The 14,943-nt window shown below is 65.5% G+C and overlaps 3 protein-coding genes across 3 annotated transcripts in view; 2 read left to right on the forward strand and 1 right to left on the reverse strand.

Moving 5' to 3' along the window:
• Window positions 1-985, forward strand: part of HADHA (hydroxyacyl-CoA dehydrogenase trifunctional multienzyme complex subunit alpha) — a 27,623-nt gene extending 26,638 nt beyond the window's left edge. The window contains exon 20 of the mRNA XM_039710221.1: window positions 447-985. Coding sequence (XP_039566155.1) covers window positions 447-592 — 146 coding nt within the window. The 3' untranslated portion in view covers window positions 593-985. The remainder of the gene's footprint in view (window positions 1-446) is intronic.
• On the reverse strand, window positions 768-9,897 carry GAREM2 (GRB2 associated regulator of MAPK1 subtype 2). Its single transcript, XM_039710220.1, has 6 exons — window positions 9,729-9,897; window positions 8,217-8,357; window positions 5,812-5,942; window positions 3,494-4,600; window positions 2,829-2,992; window positions 768-2,721 (listed from the first exon to the last, which is right to left on the reverse strand). The coding sequence occupies exons 1-6, from the start codon at window positions 9,838-9,840 to the stop codon at window positions 1,869-1,871; spliced, it is 2,508 nt and encodes an 835-aa protein (XP_039566154.1). The 5' UTR covers window positions 9,841-9,897; the 3' UTR covers window positions 768-1,868.
• A 281-nt stretch (window positions 9,898-10,178) lies between these two features.
• Window positions 10,179-11,153, forward strand: LOC120502642 (basic proline-rich protein-like). The gene has a single exon (XM_039710217.1). It carries the CDS (start codon window positions 10,179-10,181, stop codon window positions 11,151-11,153), a length of 975 nt encoding a protein of 324 aa, XP_039566151.1.
• The last annotated feature ends 3,790 nt before the right edge of the window (window positions 11,154-14,943 follow it).

A 14,943-nucleotide genomic window follows, 5' to 3' on the forward strand; every position in this document is an offset into this window, starting at 1 on the left:
CCCTGTCACAGCTGTGTCCCTGTCCTTGCTGTTTCCCTGTCACAGCTGTGTCCCTGTCCCCATCCCTGCCGTGTCCCTGTCCCAGATGTGTCCCTGTCCCTGCCATTTCCCTGTCACAGCCATGTCCCTGTCCCTGTCCCTGCTCTGTCCCCGTCCCTGCCGTGTCCCCGTCCCTGCCGTGTCCCTGTCCCCGCTGTGTCCCTGTCCCAGCTGTGTCCCTGTCCCCACTGTTTCCCTGTCACAGCTGTGTCCCTATCCCTGCCATTTCCCTGTCACAGCCATGTCCCTGTCCCCGTCCCTGCTCTGTCCCTGTCCCAGATGTGTCCCCATCCCTGCCATGTCCCTGTCACAGCTGTGTCCCTGTCCCCGCCCCTGCTGTGTCCCCGTCCCAGATGTGTCCCCATCCCTGCCGTTTCCCTGTCCCAGCTGTGTCCCTGTCCCCGCAGGTCCCTTCAGGTTCGCGGACTCCTACGGCGCCCGGCAGCTCGTGGACAAACTGCGCAAGTACGAGGCCGTGTACGGCAGCCAGTTCACACCGTGCCAGCTCCTGCTGGACCACGCCAACAGCCCCAGCAAGAAATTCCACCCCTGAGGTGGCCTGGTGACACCCCGACAGCTCCTCCAGCCGGGCCCTGGCTCCCCACAGCACCCCATTCTCCATAGGTTAATCTCCAAAGCTCCCCGGGGAGGAAGGGAGGAAAGGAAGGAAAGAAAGAAGAAAGGAAGGAAGGAGTGGGGCAGGAGGTTGCCTCATGGCTTGTAGTCATTTCAAGTGCCTTACCAGCCACTGTGTGTTGGGTACGTCCGTCCCATGCCAGCCTGGGCCTGGGGGCTCCGTGCTGGGGGAGGGAATTCCTCTGCTGCCTTTGCCTTCGTGCCGTGGCCTCCAGAGCTCCCAGTCTGGCCAGTAGCATCCAGCTTGTGGCTGGAGCCAAGGCCTTGCCTTTCCATCAACATCCACCAAAATAAAGCCCCATCTCCTGGGTTTGGCCTCCTGCTTCTCCTGCCATCCCCCTGAGGGAACAGCTGGAGTGGGGATTGACTGGTCCAGGCAGTGCCCTGGGGTCCTGTCTGTGGTGTGCTGGGTTCCATGGAGGGGCAGGATGGCAGCACTGCAGGACAAAGCAGTGTCACCTCTGCCATCACTCAGGGGCTGTGAGGAGCCTCCAGCTTTCTGCCACGGGGTGATCCTGGCAGGTGATCCTGGCAGATGGACCTGCCTGTAATTGCAGATCGAGCAGCCAAAGCCCAGAGGGCCCCCCCGTGGGGAGAGATCAAGTTAAACTAAAAGGCTTTAAATCTCTGGGCACCTGTCACTGGCCTGGCCCCCCCTCCCTGGCTTCCTTTCCAGCTTCCAGCCATTTTCCTGCTCCCTGGCAGGCCTTGGGCCATGGCTGAACCCTGCTGCTCTTCATGTCACCTCTCCCCGTCTTTCAAAGCTCCCAGACCAGAACTGGGCCAAGACATCCTCTCACCTGCCTCAGCTGAGTGCTGGGGGAGGCATGGGGCTGGTAATCCCTTCCCAAGAAATGGGAAGGGTCTGCAAGGGGGGGAAGACCCCTCAGAGCATCCATCCTCCCCCCTTCCCCACCTCCCCAAGCAAGGGCCTTCTCTGGGGGCTCATTACTCTCCCGTACATTTATTATGCTAATCCACAAGGATTAAGTTAAACCAGTCAATGCAAAATCCAGTGTTTTCCAGCCCGTTGGGGCCAAAATTACTGTCCAGTGTTAAAAGGGGAAGGGGGGGAGGGCTGGGCAGTGGGAGAGGAGAACCTGCAGCATCAGAGAGGGACGGGAGCGGGGCCACCCAGAGCCGAGCTCCAGGTGACTTGGGGACCCCCCTTGCAAGGGGTCCCCAGCGTGGCACTAGATCTTGGGGCGCCAGCCCTTGATGAACTGCATGATCTTCTTCACCTGGAGCTTGGTGAGGCGGAAATCATCGGCCAGGATCTCCTCGCTGAGCTGCACGAAGATGCTGCCGTCGATCCTCTCGCGGGCGAAGAAGCTCACCACGTCCTCGGAGAGGCCGATGAAGCGCAGGCACTTGGACACCTCCTCCAGCGACAGCGCCGACAGGTCGGCGGGGGGCAGCCAGGCCGGGCCGTCCCCGCTGGGCCGGGTACAGGCCGCCGGGGCTGCCCCATCGCCCCGAGCCGCCGGCGGCACCTCGATCACCCCCTGCGCCAGGTACAGGCGGGTGACACCCTCGGCCCCGCGCAGCACGGCGGGGGACAGCGGGGCCGCCCCCCGGATGACGATGCCGTCCCCCTCCAAGCCCTTGGGGGGGCGAGGGGGTGCCGCCGGCTCCTCGGTGGGAGCGAAGGGCTCCGGCGAGGAGGAGGAGGAGGGAGCGGCCGGGGCTGAAGGCGCTTTGGACCACTCGGGGCTCTCCGGCCACTCCGGCGGGCCGGCGAAGGGGTTGAGCGCCCCGAAGGGGGCAAAGCGCTTTTGGGGGTGCGGGGGCTTGAGGCGGGGGCAGCTGCGGAAGGGTTTGAGGGGGGGCTCGGCCCCCAGCAGCGGCGTGGAGCAGCCGCTGCCCGCCCCGGCGCCCGCCTCGGGGAACGCCCAGGGGTCGGACCAGGAGCTGGGCGCGGGCTGGGCCGGGGGCAGCGGCCGCCCGGGGGGCTCGGCAGCCTTGCAGTCGGCCCAGGTGCAGGGGTAGCAGTACAGCGAGTACGCGTCCGGAGAGGGCGAGGCGCTGCCGCTCCGCGGGGCCGACCTGCCGGGGGGGGGAGAGCAGTGTCACCATCACCCCGGCGCGGTGTCCCCATCCCCGGGTTCCAGGTACCCCTCCCCACCCTCCCCGGTGTCCCCGGAGCCACTCACCCGTCGTGGAGCCCCGAGGAGTAGTAGGAGAGGCTGGGGCTGGGCGAGGGCGCGGGTGCCAGCTTCGGGCAGCGCAGCGGGGCCGGGGGGCTGCAGGGGGCCGGGGGGCGGCTGCCCCGGGGCGGCACCGGGGGCGCGTTCAGCAGCCGGCACTCCTCCTTCACCTGCAACGGGGCAGCGCCGTCAGCGCCCCAGCGAGAGCTGGGGATCCCCAAGGCTGGAGGGGGTGGTGGGTCCCAGCTTCGGGGACAGCCGGTCCTGCCCGGCCACAAAGATCTGCGTGCAAGTGGGGAGACCTGGGGCCCTCCTACCCCGTGGTGCGAGGAGAGCAAAATATTGGGGTACCCCGTGGTGAAGGGGAGCCTGAAATTTTGTGTTGGGAGGGCCAGAGGAGCTGGGTACCCCATGGTTCTGGGAAGCCCAAGAGCTTGAGGTACCCGATGGTGCAGAGAGCCCTGGGGAGGCAGGGGTCCCCAGCATCGGTGATGGGCAGCCCTGGGGAACCGAGGCTGGATGTTTGGGTGACCAAGCAGAGTTGGGGAGGGACCCCAGGGGACAGGGAGGGGGTCGGGCTGCCCTGCCTGGGGGCTGGCATTGCCACGGGTTGCCTGACAGGACCCCGGCGATGCCATTCCCCATCCCTGGGGACAGGAGCGGGCTCTTACCGCCTCCGATTTGGGTGGCACAGGGGGCGGGGTGGCCCCGCGGGGCTCGTCCCCGGGGCGGTGCGGGGAGCCCCGCGGGGTGACAGCCCCGAAGGAGACGAGGTCGGGCCGGCCGCCGCTGCCGCCCAGCTCGCAGCAGCCCTCCGGGCTGGGATTGCTCCACAGCTCCTCGTAGGGAATCTCCAGCGGCTCCTGAGTCCTGAACTCGGGCTCGGCCCAGTCGGGCGTCATGTACTCCCGCTCGGGGTCGGGGAAATCGGGCAGCGGCGGGCGCGGGGTGCCCCCGCCGAGGCCCCGCGGTCCCTGGCAGCGGGCGGGGGGCTCCCGGGGACCCCCGGAGCCACAGGCACAGAGCGAGAGGCGCTGCAGGGGCTGGCTGAGCTCGTCGCGGGCGCAGGCGGGCAGGCAGAGCCGCAGGCGCCGCGGGCTCGCACATTCCTCCAGAAAGTCCGGCTTGGCCTCCCGCACGGCCCGCGAGTACTCGTCGGGGTTGAAGCGGTCGTGGCAATACGCGGCGCTGTCCCGCAGCAGCTTCTCCAGCTGCGGGTCCCCGGCCAGCAGCCCCTCGGGCAGCTGGAAGCGGGGCATGTCGGTGAGCAGCAAGAAGTGGAAGGGCACCAGCTCCTCGCGGCGCAGGATGCAGCACAGCACCACGGTCTTGGAGATGATGCTGACCAGCTTGTAGCAGTGGCCCTCGCGGATGGCGTGCAGGTCGTAGGGGTTGCGGGCGGGCCGGCTGGGCACGGCCACGTTGACGGGCAGCCTGACCTTCTCGATGATGCTGCGGATGGTGTGCTCGCCCTCCTGCAGGCGCAGCTCCAGCGGGCTGCGCGTGCTGAAGCGGCCCTTGCACTGGAAGGGCAGGCTCAGGCTCTCGTTGGTGCGGTGGTTCATGCAGATCAGGCACGGCATCTTGCCCTTGACCTGCCGCTGCGCCGGCGCCGGCGCCGCCTTGCCCAGCTTGCGCAGGAGGGTGTTGAAGCGCGACTTCTCCTTCACCGTCTTGGCGCACAGGATCTCCGCTTGCCCCATCAGCGTCAGCTCGTCCCCCGCGTTCAGCGTGAAGTTGTAAACCTCGCTGTCCTCGCTGAACTCGCCCGACACCACCTGCCCGCGACAGCCCCGACGTGGCACCCGCTGCCCTGCCCTGCGCCCCCAACAGCCCAATAGCATCCCTTGATGGCCCACCAGCATCCCCTGATGGCCCACCAGCATCCCTGACAGCCCAACACTACCCCTGATGTCCCACCAGCGTCCCCTGATGGCCCACCAGCATCCCTGACAGCCCAACACTACCCCTGATGTCCCACCAGCGTCCCCTGATGGCCCACCAGCATCCCTGACACCCCAACACTACCCCTGATAGCCCACCAGCATCCCCTGATGTCCTATCACCATCCCCTAACATCACCCCACCTTTATTCTTGATGTCCCAACACCATCCCCTGATGTCCCACCACCATTCCTGAAGTTCCACCACCATGCCCTGACATCCCACCATAATTCCTGATGTCCCACCACCATCCCCTGATGTCCTATCACCATCCCCTAACATCACCCCACCTTTATTCTTGATGTCCCAACACCATCCCCTGACACCCCAACACCATCCCCTGATGTCCCACCACCATCCCTGAAAATCCACCACTATCCTTGACGTCCCACCAGCATTCTTGAAGTTCCACCACCATCCCCTGACATCATCCCATCATTATTCCTGATATCCCACCACCATCCCCTGATGTCCTATCCCCATCCCCTGACATCCCACCACGATCCCTGAAGTTCCACCACCATCTCCTGACATCATCCCATCATTATTCCTGATGTCTCACCACCATCCCTGAAATTCCACCACTATCCTTGATGTCCCACCACCATCCCTGATGTCCCACCACCATCCCCTGAAGTTCCACCACCATCCCCTGACATCATCCCACCATTATTCCTGATGCTCCACCACCATCTCGAAGTCTCACCACCATCCCTGGTGCTCCACCACCACTCCCTGCTGTCCCACTGTCCTCTCCTGATGTCCCAGCCCTGTTCCTTGCTTTTCCCTTTTCCCCCCACCCTGCAGTGATGTCCTACCAATTCCCCCAACATCCCACCACTCACCCTGGTGTCCCACCCCCAACCTTCGCTGTCCCACCGTCCTCTCCTGATGTCCCACCAACCCCCAAAGTCCCTGTCACCTCACCCCCACTCCCCTCCTGCCCCACCCCTGCCCTCGGTGTCCCGTGCTGTCCCACCAGCACTCCCTGCTGTCCCCCCAGTGTCCCCCCCTGCCCAGCCCCATCCCCTGCTGTCCCCAGGACCTTCACGCTGAAGGTGATGGCCTCCATGACGAAGATGCGGTCTGGGAAGATGCTGGCCACCTCCTCCACGCTGTTGAAGTACTGCACGGGCTCGCGGAGGTCCCGGTCCTGGTCCAGCAGCTTGAACTTCCCTGCGGGGACCCCCGAGGTGAGGGGGGCCCGACCCCTCACAGGGACCTGTTGTCACCCCCCCGGGGCCCCTTCATGGGGGACAGCCACCCCTGGGGCAGCCTGGGGTCCCCATCACGTCTTTGGGGACGCTCCTGTGGGCTTTGCCAGTGTCCAGGTGCTGCAAGGGGACCCCAAAGCGTCCCCCAACAGCCCCTGGGGGGTTTCTGGGGTGGGGACGAGGCACGGGGTGTCCCAGCAGTGCCACTCGGCACACCCAGAGCTGCAGGGACCCCCAAAAGCGTTCCTGGGAGTGCAACAACACTGCCCAGAGCAGCCCAAATTGCCAGGGGTGCCCATTGCCCCCCAAAATCCCATCCCAGCTCTGCCAGGGCACAGTGACCCCACGGCTCGGGTGGGAGAGACACCGGGAAGGGAACCGGGAATGGGAACGGGGAAAGGAGGAATGGGAGGGGGGGAAGGCAGGGATGGGAACGGGGAAAGGCAGGAATGGGAATGGGGAAAGGAGGAATGGGGGGGGGAAGGCAGGGATGGGAATGGGTGAAGGAGGAAAGGGAATGGGGGAAGAAGGAGGAATGGGAGGGGAGGAAGGCGGGAACGGGAATGGGGGAAAGAGGAAAGGGAATGGGGAAGGAAAGGAATGGGAACGGGGAAAGGCAGGAATGGGAGCAGAGATGGAGAAGGGCAGGAATGGGAACGGAAAAGGCAGGAATGGGAATGGGGATAGGGAAGGGCAGGAATGGGAACAGGGGAAGGTAGGAATGGTACTGAGGAAAGGAGGAATGGGAATGGGGAAAGGAGGTATGGGAAAGGGCAGGAATGGGAACGGGGGAAGGCAGGAACTGGGCAGGGCAGGAACGGGAATGGGGAGAGGTAGGAACGGGAGTGGGGAGAGGCAGGAATGGGAACGGGAATGGGCAGAAATGGGAAAGGGCAGGAATGGGAGTGGGGAGAGGCAGGAACGCAAATGGGGAAGGGCAGGAACGGGAGTGGGAATGGGCAGGAACGGCGAAGAGCAGGAATGGGAATGGGGAAGGGCAGGAACGGGAGCGGGGAAGGCAGGAACGGGAGCAGGAATGGGCAGGAACGGCAGCGGGGGAGCTGCAGCCCCAGCGAAGCCGCCACCCCCGGCATCCGCTGCCGGGCACGGACCTGAGGGGAATATTAATTCCCATCCCGGCCGGCCGGCGGAGCTGGGACACCAGAGCTCCTCGCTGGGTTCTGGGAGCACCCGAGGCTGGAGCCGGCTCAGCCCCACATCCCGGGGCAGCGCTGGGCACGGCCGAGCCCCCAAGGCTGTTAACACACTGCCCAGCCCCCTGCGTCCCCCGTGGGACGGATGATTAACCCCTCCCCCGCTCCATTTCCCATTATTTATTTATTAGCAGGACTCATTACCGCCATGGAGCACTTAGAGGGGTCATTAAGGCTCTGGCGGCTGCCGGCAGAGGCAGCTCAGCACCTTCGTCTGCACTGCCGGCCCCAACCCGGCCCCATCCTCATCCTCATCCTCACCCCAACCCAGCTCCTCCACAGCTCAGCCCAACCCATCCTCATCACTCTCCCTGTCCCCATCCCTTCCTCATCCCATCCCAGCTCATCCCTCTCCCTTTTCCCCATCCCATCCTTGTCTCTCTCCCGTTCCCAGCTCTATCCCATCCTACCCCAGCCTCATCCCTGTCCTTGTCTGCATCCTATTGCTGTCCTTGTCTGCATCCCATCCCATCCCATGGATCCCATCCCGTGGATCCCATCCCATGGATCCCATCCCATGGATCCCATCCCATCCAACCCCATCCCGTGGATCCCATCCCGTGGATCCCATCCCATCCAACCCCATCCCATGGATCCCATCCCATCCCATCCCATCCCATAGATCCCATCCACTGGATCCCACCACATCCCAACCCATGGATCCCATCCCATCTCATCCCATCCCATCTCATCTCATCCCATGGATCCCATCCCCTCCCATCCCATCCCATAGATCCCATCCACTGGATCCCACCACATCCCAACCCATGGATCCCATCCCATCTCATCCCATCCCATCTCATCTCATCCCATGGATCCCATCCTATCCCAATCCCTGCCAGCCCCCTCTGCCAGGGCTGGGGGCAGCCCCCAAACCAGAGCATCTCCTGCCCCAAACTGGACCTTACTGGACCTCACTGGAGCAGCCCCAGCGGGCGGGGGAAGGGGAGGGGGGCAGGTCCCGGCCCTGCTGGCCCGGGGACACCATTCCCCTGTCCCCGCTGTCCCCACCCCGTCCCCACCTGGGTACTGCAGCGGGATGTCGATTTTGGGCCCGATGACGTAGTGCCCCTCCTCCAGGCTGTGGGCTGTCACCGTGGTCCACTGGCGGCACGAGTGCACCAGCAGCACGTCCTGGGCTGTCACCCCCTCCACGCGCTCACCTGCGGGGGGACAGGGTGACAGGGCTGCCAGCTCCCCCCTCCCCACCCCCCCAGGCGGCGCTGGACAGACAGACAGACGGACGGAGCGAGGGATGAGCAGGTGCCGCTGCCAAGAGCCGCCAGTTGCCCAGGAAACAATTTCTTTGTCCCCCCTGAAAAGCTGCAGCCGCCGCAAACAAGAAGTTTATTGAGTCGGGGCCGGCGCAGCCCCCCCGGGAGCCCTCCGGGGAGGGGCAACCCGACCCCCCAGGGCCCCCTGCACCCCCTGTTTCTGGGGGACACGGCCAGGCCGGGGGTCCCTGCACCCCCTGCACCCCACACTGCCCCATCCCCTGTTTTCCCCTCAGCCTGGGCAGGGGGGGTCACAGCCAGCCCCCCCACCCCAGCCAGGCGGTGTCCCAGGGAGGGTGGGGAGGGGGCACACGGTGGCTCCCAGCCCCTGCCAGCCTGGTGCCAGCCCCTCCAGAGGGTCACCCGGGATGGGTGGCAGTGGGGAAAGTGCCGGGCCATGGCTGGGGGGAGTGGGAGCAACCTGGGCCCCACAACTTTCCCCCCTTTCATCCCTTTCATCCCCCCAGCACAGGAGCCCAGGGACCCCCCCGAGGGTCCCCAGCCCCCCCTGTCCCAGCCCCCCACCCGGAAGGATCTGGGACAGGAGCTTGGTGTCACCTGGCCCCAGTCTTCCTCCCTGCCTCCCTCCTCCTCCTCAGCACTCCAGGCTCCTTCCTTCTCCCGCTCCCTCCAGTCTTCCTCCTCCTCATCCCTACAGCCTCTCCCAGCCCACTCTTCACCCCTCCAGCCTTCCTCTCTCCCTCCACCTCCTCCTCGCTTCTCCTCTCAGCTCTCCACCTTTCCTGTCTTCCTCTTCATCCCCCCACTCTCCATCCCTTCCTCTGAGCCTTCGTCCCTTCCTCCTCCTCACTCTCAAGCCTTCCTCACTTCCCCGTCCCTCAACCCTGCACCGCTCCCTGCTCTTCATCGCTCCAGTCTCCCTCCCTCGTCTTCCTCTCCCCAGACTTCCTCCCTCCCTCTTCCCGGTCCCTTCGTCCTTGGTCTCTCCCGTTCCCTCACCACTCCAACCTCCCTCCCTCCTCGTCCTCACTCTCCAGCCTTCCTCCCTCCCTCCCCATCCCTCCGCCTTCCACCCCTCCCTCCTCCTCATCACTCCATCCTTTCTCCCTCCTCCTCATCACTTCAGCCTCACTCTCCGTCCCTCCATCCTCCCTCCCTCCCTCTCCTGCTCCCTCCAGCCTTCCTCCCACCCTCCTCCTCCTCCTCCCCATCACTCCAACCTCCCTCCCTCCTCCTCCTCCTCCTCCTCCTCCTCCTCCTCTCGTCCCTCCAGACTTCTCCCCCCCCCGGTGTCCTCACCCTGCCCGAGGCAGACGAGGGTGGGCAGGCGGCACTGGCTGACGATGGCGTCGAGGGGCAGCGCCGCGGGGCTCCAGCGGAGCCGGGCCAGCCCCGCCGCCAGCTTCTCCATCGCATCGCGGCTCAGGCCGGCCCCGGGCCGGGCTCCATCGCCGCCGCCGCCGGGCCGGGGCCGGGGCCGGGCCGTGCTTTACCTGACCCAGTGGTGACTTGGAGCGATTCAGGGCTCAGCTTTGGCATCTCCCCTGCCACGGAGCCCCCCGGAGCCTCTTTTCTGGGATTTGCTTTTGCCCGCACTGTCCAGCCCTTCCTGCTGCCGCGTCTCCCCTTCCTCCCATCACCTCCTCCTCCTCCTCCTCCTCCTCCTCTCGTCCCTCCAGACTTCTCCCCCCCCCGGTGTCCTCACCCTGCCCGAGGCAGACGAGGGTGGGCAGGCGGCACTGGCTGACGATGGCGTCGAGGGGCAGCGCCGCGGGGCTCCAGCGGAGCCGGGCCAGCCCCGCCGCCAGCTTCTCCATCGCATCGCGGCTCAGGCCGGCCCCGGGCCGGGCTCCATCGCCGCCGTGCGGGGCATCCCCTGGGGACCGGGCATCCCCCGGGACCGGGCATCTCCCGGGACCGAGCACCCCCCAGGACCGGGCACCCCCCAGGGCCGGGCATGCCCCCAGAACCGGGCATCCCCCCCCGGGAGCGGGCATCTCCTGGGGACCGGCCCCCCCCCGCAGGCGGAACCCCCCCGGCGGGGGCGGGGGAGGCGGCGGCGGGCGGGGACCCCCGTGCGGGGCATCCCCTGGGGACCGGGCACCCCCCCAGGGCCGGGCATCCCCCCAGGGCCGGGCATCCCCCCAGAACCGGGCATCCCCCCCCGGGACCGGGCATCCCCCGCGGGGCCGCTCCAGGGGTGTCTCGGGGGGTGGGGGCGGCTCCGCCCGCGCCCTGGGGTCGGGGGGCTCAGCCCCGGCTCGCCCCGGGGGCCCGGGGGGTCGGGTTTCTCTGATCGCCGAGGGAAATGGGGCGGGGGGCGCCGTGGGGACCCTTCCCCATCCCGTCCCGCTGCTGGAGGCGCGGAGTCACCGGGAGCTGCCGCGGGTCCCAAGCGAGGGCTGCGGGGAGCACAAGGGACCAGCGGGGCACCGGGGGGTCCCCGGTACCGCCCCACACCCCGATGTCCCGGCCGGGACCCCCGCACAGATGGCTCCGGGAGAGGGGGTCGGGGGCATCACAGCCAGGGGGACCCTCGGCAGCGACAGCAGCGTCACCCCGAGCGGGGGCTCCGCACCCTGGGGACTCCCGGCCACCCTGGGCGGGGACACCGGACCCTCGGTCACTCAGCCCGGGGGGCGGAGAAGCCCCGGTCCCACTCCTCAGCCCCGGCCCCCCTCCCCGGTCCTTTGCCGGCTGCGTCCCCACTCCGCTGGAGACTGAGGAGGATGAAGGAGGGGAGGAAGCCGCAAGTGCCCGGCCCTGGGAACGTGTCACCGTGTGCTGTCCCTCAGGCCAAGCACAAGGGCAGGCTGGACAGGGCGGAGCAGGGATGGGATGGAGCAGAGGTGGAACAGTGAGAAGGGTGAAGCAGGAGCAGGGATGGGGAAGGAACAGGGAAAACGATGGAGCAGCTACAGGGAAGGAGCAGGGGTGGGAAAAGGAGCAGGGATGGAAAAAGGAGAAGGGATGGAAAAAGGAGCAGGGAAAGGGAGGGAACGGCTGTAGGAAAGGAGAGGGGACAGGGAAGGGCACGTGTGGAACAGAGCCGGGATGGGGCTGGAGCCGGGGTGGGGATGGAGCCGGGATGGGGACAGAAGGATACAGCAGCAACAGGAGGAGGAGGAGGATGGGGAAAGACCCAGGGCTCGCTGCTAACAGAGCCGGGATGGGGCTGGAGCCGGGGTGGGGATGGAGCCGGGACGGGGACAGAAGGATACAGCAGCAGCAGGAGGAGGAGGAGGATGGGGAAAGACCAGGGCTCGCTGCCGGGGGTGACACGGACAAGCGGGACCCTGGGAGCTGCTGCATGGGGAAGGTCCCTGTCAGGTCCTCCCCCCCGAGGCTCCTTGGGAACTCCCCACCAAAATCCCCCAGCCGTGGGTGGCTGTGCGGGGCTCCCCCGGCATGGGGAGGATTTGGGGTCGCGGAGCTGCTCCCCCACGGCCTCGCCCCGTCCCGGGACCGCGGCCATCACACACCCCCGCCTTCACTGCCAGCAGCGGCACAAAAACGGCCTCGCTCTCCCGGACACCGGCGCCATGGGAACGGGGACACCGCGGCACTGGGGACACCGCGGCACTGGGGACACTGTGGTGGCAGCAGGGACACCGCGGCACGGGGACACTGAGGGAACAGGGACACCGCGGCACGGGGACATTATGGGAACAGGGACACCGCGGCATGGGGACAACACGGCATTGGGGACCCTATGGCAGCAGGGACACCATGGCACCAGGGACACTGTGGGAACAGGGACACGGTGGCAGTGGGGACACCGTGGCACTGGGGACACTGGGAACAGGGACACTGTGGTGGCAGCAGGGACAGCGCGGCACGGGGACACTGAGGGAACAGGGACACCGCGGCATGGGGACATTATGGGAACAGGGACACCGTGGCACTGGGGATAACACGGCATTGGGGACCCTATGGCAGCAGGGACACCATGGCAGCAGGGACACTGTGGCAGTGGGGACACTGTGGGAAAAAGGACACCATGGCAGTGGGGACACTGCACCAGTGGGGACACTGTGGGAACGGGGACACCATGGCACTGGGGACACTGGGAACAGGGACACTGTGGTGGCAGCAGGGACAGCACGGCATTGGGGACCCTATGGCAGCAGGGACATCATGGCAGTGGGTACACTGTGCCAGTGGGGACACTGTGGGAACAGGGACACCGTGGCAGCAGGGACACTGTGCCAATGGGGACACTGGGAACAAGGACACCATGGCACTGGGGACACTGGGAACAGGGACACTGTGGGAACAAGGACACCATGGCATTGGGAGGGCAGCAGCAGCACTGGGTCCTCTGCTGTCCCCAGGATGGTCCCTGTGGGGACAGGGAGGGGGCAGCAGCAGCACTGGGTCCTCTGCTGTCCCCAGGATGGTCCCCCACTGGGCTTTGCTGGAGGGGACGTCCCCAGCCCCCAGAGGCTGCAGAGAGCTGGGAACACCCAGCTCCGGGGGCTGGAGAGGTGGCAGAGGGGACAGCTGGGGAAGGACAGTGGCACAGCAGTGGGGGCTCTTGGAGCTTCCCACCCAAGGCAGGGGTGCAGAACATGGGATGGAACAACTCCTTCCCAAAAAACGCCCAAAGACCCTCCCCAGCAGGGCCCCAGAGGAGACCTCACACCCCCAGGCTGGTGTCCCCCTCCCAAGGGGGCTCCACGTGGGGATGGGGCAGGCTCGGACCCTCTGCTGCCCTTCCCACCCTCCTGCCCTCGGAAAACACCACCGGCAGCCTCGGGAAAGGCAGCAGGAACAGCTCCACCCCCAGGCAAACCAGTCCTGAAAGTTTGGGAGGACTCATCCCTCCTCCTGCAGAGCTGGGCTCACTCCCACCGGAGCCAGAGGGAATTCAAGGGGCCCAGGAAGTCACCACTGCAAGTTTATAAAAGCTTTTATTTGCTCTTGGTACGACCAAGAATGGGACAGTGATCTTTTATACAATTTGATACAGTAAGTGGTACAAAAGAATGTGTTTTAAATAAAAAGCCAGAGTGGAGTAGCAAAAATATTAAAAGATTAAGTAAAAAACTGTCGGCATGGGAATTAATCCAAGACCTTGATGCTGTTTTATTCCACCGTCCGAGTCCGAGGGCACGAGGCAGCCCCGGCGTGTGACATGGCCGTGGCACAGAGCCAAGCTCGGGTTTGGTTGAGCAGGACCAATTTCATCATTTAACACTTTTTTGGTGACAAAAGGGCAGCGCTGAGCTCCCCCCGCGGGCGGGGGCACGGAGGGGCTGCTGACACCTCCCGCTGCCCTTCTCTACTCCACAGGGCTGGGCTGGGCTTCCAAGCACAGGTTTCACAAGCAGTTAGTCTGGAACTAGCAGGGAGTTGAGATACCAGCAGACATCAAGTTACTGCAAACTCCTCCGACATGATCATTACTTTAATTATCATTATTTTTAGGGGGGGTTTTATCTGTTTCAGCATTCAGCTGCTCCCTCCTCCCGGCCCCGCCCCGCCTGAGCCCACGGGTGCAGCTGGAGCTTGGACAGGAACAGAAATAGACCCGATAGAAACAGCTCAGTTTTATTGACGGGGAGGGACGAGGGGGTGGTGGTGGCAGCGAGTGGCACCAGCGAGTGGCACCAGCGAGTGGCCTGGGCTCCACCTGTGCCTGCGACGGGCACAGCGCCTACAAAGGGGTCACACACAGGGAGCAGAGCCCCTGCAAGCAAATAAAAAGCTCACGTTTAAAACAAGGATTATACAAAAAACCCCTTGATGTAGATTTCGCTAATTTTTTTCCCTTTTTGATCACGTTAGAAAGTGCAGATTTAGCCGGAAGTGGCCGGACTCTGTAGAACGCTGAGCCCCAGCTCACCAGCCACTCGCCTGGGAAGGGTTAACACACACGGGGACAAAATGCCAAATACAGAGGGACAGGGAGACACCTCGGTGAGCCCCCACACGGCTCCAGACCAGGAGCTCCGTGTTAAAACACCGTCATTTCGTTAAAATTCACTCAGCGTTAGCGGCGAGGGCGGAGCGGAGCCAGTCCCATGCCAGTCCTGTGCCAGTCCCGGTGCCAAGGCTGTGGCTGGAGCGAGGCACAGCTGGGGCCCAGGGGCTTGGGGTGGCTGTGGCGTGTTCTCCCTGCCAGGGCTGGGATTCAGCGCCGGGATCCACAGCTGGCGATCCACGTGGGGCAGAGCTCCCGCTTGGGGATCCACAGCTGGCGATCCACGTGCGGCAGAGCTCCCGCTTGGGGATCCACAGCTGGCGATCCACGTGGGGCAGAGCTCCCGGTTGGAACGCGCTCGGCAGCGGGAGCGGCAGTGCTGGGCCCCTCCCTGCGGCACGACACGGCCAGCAGGGCGGGTGACAGCGGCAGGAGAGGCAGGGCAGGGCCAGCAGGGCCGGGTGACAGCAGCAGCAGAGGCAGGGCAGGGCCAGCAGGGCCGGGTGACAGAGGCTCCATCCCAGGGATCGCCCGCCGGGATCCCAGGCGGGGCTGGCCCTGCTGCGGACACTGGCAAGTGGAAAGTTT

This window comes from Passer montanus, unplaced genomic scaffold (genome assembly GCF_014805655.1).
Source record: "Passer montanus isolate IOZ18808 unplaced genomic scaffold, ASM1480565v1 scaffold225, whole genome shotgun sequence".
NCBI classification, from domain to species: Eukaryota; Metazoa; Chordata; class Aves; order Passeriformes; family Passeridae; genus Passer; species Passer montanus.